Source organism: Ovis canadensis, chromosome 2, assembly GCF_042477335.2.
Source record: "Ovis canadensis isolate MfBH-ARS-UI-01 breed Bighorn chromosome 2, ARS-UI_OviCan_v2, whole genome shotgun sequence".
NCBI lineage: Eukaryota > Metazoa > Chordata > Mammalia > Artiodactyla > Bovidae > Ovis > Ovis canadensis.
In genome coordinates, this window is record NC_091246.1 from 119,639,888 (window position 1) to 119,643,870 (window position 3,983).

A 3,983-nucleotide genomic window follows, 5' to 3' on the forward strand; every position below is an offset into this window, starting at 1 on the left:
TGATGAGCTGTGTATGGCCAGTCTGTCCATTCCTGGTCTCATGCTTGTCTCCTCTCTTTTGCTTTCTGCCTCATTGCTGTCTCTCTTCTTCTGCTCAAGCTCTGTGTGCACCATGAAATGCTTGGTTGTGCCTTGCTTGCCTGCTGGTTATATCAGTCCTGAAGGGCACACATGTGTCTTCCTCTTCCACTGATGACCCACGGCACCCAGCCCTGGAAGCAGATTTCCTTTCAGCTTTGCTGCTTACGTGAAGGAAGCAAGTTACTTATTGACTTCTCTGCTTCATCCACTCAGAAGGGCCATGATACTCCCCCTAAGGATATGGTGCTATTGGTAGAGTGTAGGGCCTGGATATGGGAGGCTAACTTGCCCAGACAAGCTTTGAAAGGATTCTTGAGTGAGTCACAAGATCACAGTTACAGGAACACCAGACCCTGTCTGCTCTCATTTTGGCTCCAACTCTGTGCCTTTAAGCATGTGACTTAACTTCTCTGAGTATCAGTTATCTACAAAGGCTGGAGCAGTAAGTGTAGGGGTGGGACCGTTCCTATCTCCCCCTCTTCTTGCCTCCGCAGAGGATCCAAGCTCAGATATCAGAGCTCAGCTCCCATGCCTGTGTGAGTGGGGCAGCAGGTGGGGTATGGGTTTTCTAGAATCACAAGCCTCCATCCTAGATATTGAGTGTCTCCTGCTTTCCCCCATAGCAGCGGAGACACTGCAGAATGGAGCTGAAGAGAGGAAAGACCTTCATCAAATCTAGCCTGCAGATTGACCATGAGAAACCTCCAGACCCAGCAGCGACTGCCCTGACCACAGAGGATGCAATCTCACTGGGAGGGCAGCAGCTGCCCCACAGTGAGAGGGGTCCCCAGGTTGGTCCCAGCACCCAAGGATACGACAGATGCCTTGATCGGGAAGCCCAGCCAGACACCAATGGAGGGCCTGCAGCTCTCTGTGGGGCCACCTTCAAACTGGTTCGGAAGAGCAAGAATCACGACAGTGTGCCGAGGGCTGACAGGGCAGCCACAGCTACAGGGCAGCTGGTGGGCAGCGCAAGTTTCCCAGGGACCCCCGGCAGCCAGCGCATGATTGACTACCGCCACTTTGTGCCCCAGATGCCCTTCGTACCAGCTGTGGCCAAGAGCATCCCAAGGAAGAGGATTTCCCTGAAACGACCCAAGAAGTGCTTTCGTAACCTATTCCACATCCGCAGAAACAAGACTGAGAATTTGCCCTCACAGGCAACCAAGGGGCAGGGCTTGTCTTCTCCCAAGGGCCCATCAGAGACTGGAGGGCAGCAAGGCATAGCCTTCCTCCCCTTGGGCGAGGAACTGGGACTGGATGGCCAGTGCCAGGACCTGTCTGACAGTGAGTTCCTGCCCGATTCTTCCTTTGACCTCTGCAGGGCCCTGTGTGAGGACGTGGCCTCACTGAAGAGCTTTGACTCACTCACAGGCTGTGGGGAGATCTTTGCAGATGAGAGCTCAGTGCCATCCCTGGAGCTGAACGAGGGCCTGGCGAGCCCTGCCCAGAGATCACAGGCTTCTGACAGCAAGGCTTCCAGGGGCCCCTTCCAAGGCAGTATAGAGCAGCTGGCATCGCCTGCCCAGAATGAGATGTCTGACTTTGCCAAGTTCTGGGACCATGTGAATCACTCAGTGAGGCAGCAGCAGCATTCCCTGCTAGGCCCATGGCTGGGAGGCCCCCAGGCATCAGACACAGACCAGCCCAGGCCAGATGCAGCTAGGCTGGCTGAGCTCCCCCTGTGCCCATGCAGGGATCCCCGCAGCAGCTCCAAAGCCAGCTCCACAGACACAGGGACCCCCAAGAGTGAGCGGCCGGAGTCTGTGTCCACGAGCGATGAGGGCTACTATGACGCCTTCTCACCAGGCCTCGAGGAGGACAAGAAGGAGGCCCTGAGCCCAGGCACAGCCACAGCCACCTTCCCCCGGGACAGCTACAGTGGAGACGCCCTCTATGAGCTCTTCTATGACCCTGCTGAGGGCCCTGGGAGTCCGAGCCTGGATGATGACTTGTGTGGGTCCGAGAGTCTATCGGGGCCTGCAGCGGGAGCCCCATTGTCCATGTGCAGCTTCCATGTCGGTGCAGAGGAGAACCTGGCTCCTGTTCCAGGCCCAGACCTACTCAGCCAGGGCTTCTTGCAGAGCTCTTGGAGGGGCAAAGAGTGCCTGCTGAAGCTCTGTGACACCGAGCTTGCCATCACCATGGGCATTATCAACTGGCTCCGCCGGGGCCCGGAGCTCCGTGCCTTGCCTGCCTCCACTCTCAGAGAGCCGGCAACTCCCTCAGGAAGACTGGTGGAGAAACCAGGAGCTGGCTCTGAGAAGATGGGCCTAGGTCCAGTGAAACTGGATGGCAGGGGCACCCAGGCTTTAGATGCAGGTAGAATCTCTATGAGCTCTGTACCCAGCAGGAAGGAGCTGTGGGCATGTTCAGGTCCCAAGGGCCTGCTTGCTGGAGTGAGCAAGGTCCTAGCTGGGGCCAAGCAGGAGACCAAGTCTTCATCCTGTGACCCCTGTCTGGAGCGTGTGCCGGTCTCTGGGGAACGAGGGACACAAGGCCACCCTGAAGGCTCGTTCTCCCCTGTAGGGTCTGCAGCCGCCATGATAACCAACATATCCAGGAAGAACAAGGTCCCACACCCATCTGTTTGGCCTGGCTCCCAGGAGCCCAGGCTGCCTAGGAACCTCGGGTGTTTCCAAGGTCCCTGGAGGCCAGGTCCTGGGGGAAGCACCATGGATTCAAAACTCACCCTGACAGGCTGTGTGGCCCAGGTAGAAGCCCTACAGATCAACCCAGACTGCCAGTCCCCTGCTGCTCAGCCCCCAAGACAAAACACAGGTAATGGGCTCTGCGGGAAGCCTCAGGCCAGGGACCCTGACATTCTGCAACAGGAACAGCCTAATGGCTTCCCTAACCTGGCTGCCATCTGTGGCCTGCCCTCCCTGGCCAACCCACTCCACATCCCACAGGACCAGAGATGCCCAGGCAGCATTCTGGACCTGAGTCAGCTCAAGGAGGAGCCTGCCATGCTGAATGTCCAGGCCTGTGTCTCTGTGGAGGACCGGCCCCTGCAGTCCAACTCAAGGGCTATGGAGCAGGCTGCGCAGAGGGGCCAGCTGGACTTGTAGTGTGCCTCTGCCTGGGATCACCTGCCAGGAATTCTGGCCCTCACTTCCAACAACTAGTGAGAGGGGGCCCCCTTCTGCAAGTGCCCAGAAAACCACTGCAGCTTTTCGGATCACAAGGGATTCTCTGCAACCAGCAGGAAGTAGGGGCTATCAGGACAGCACAACCGAGCCCCAGCTTTGGAACAGTTTTGCATCCTTGGGATCACATTCAGGAGAGTCTAAGACCCAAATCTCCATCCTTTGTTCCTGATGTGAGGACTGGAGGACTGTACTGGGGGGGAAGGGAGTGTCAGTATTCAGACAGGCAGACTGGGGCATTTTAACATGGGGGCATCCGTGCCTAAACCCAACAGCTCTGCCAGAAGAGGTCCTGGGAAGCCCAGGACCAAGGACAACTGCAAAGCTGCCAGCGCTCTCAAAATGTTCCTCATCGATTTCCTCACACACTCACACAAATGAATAGTCTAAACCCAGGTGTCTAAACATACCCTCGGCCACTTACCATACAGTATGTTGGAGAGAGGAACTCGGGCTTGAAACTTTCGGGAATGGAAACAGTACATATTGTAAAGGGCACATATTGTGTTGATAAGTCTGCTCAAGAATTGAGAGTAATAAATGTGAGTGAGGAATCTGAGACTTGGGTAGAAGCTTGAGACTAGGGGTTAGCTCAGTAGTGTCTAGTCACCCCACCTCCAGAATGAGCAGCCATAACCTATGGCTGAAGGGCTGAAGGGCCCTGAAGGGCTAAGGGAATCAGAAGCAGGACCAGCCATCTTAGCAAGAGCCTTGAACCAGCGGATGCCATGCATTCTTGTGCAACCTTGCCAG

At 56.3% G+C, this 3,983-nt stretch overlaps 1 protein-coding gene across 1 annotated transcript; it reads left to right on the forward strand.

Annotated features, from left to right (window-relative positions):
- Nucleotides 1–722: 722 nt before the first annotated feature.
- AMER3 (APC membrane recruitment protein 3) lies at nt 723–3,721 on the forward strand. Its single transcript, XM_069579443.1, has one exon. It carries the CDS (start codon nt 723–725, stop codon nt 3,150–3,152), a length of 2,430 nt encoding a protein of 809 aa, XP_069435544.1. The 3' UTR covers nt 3,153–3,721.
- Nucleotides 3,722–3,983: the final 262 nt, after the last annotated feature.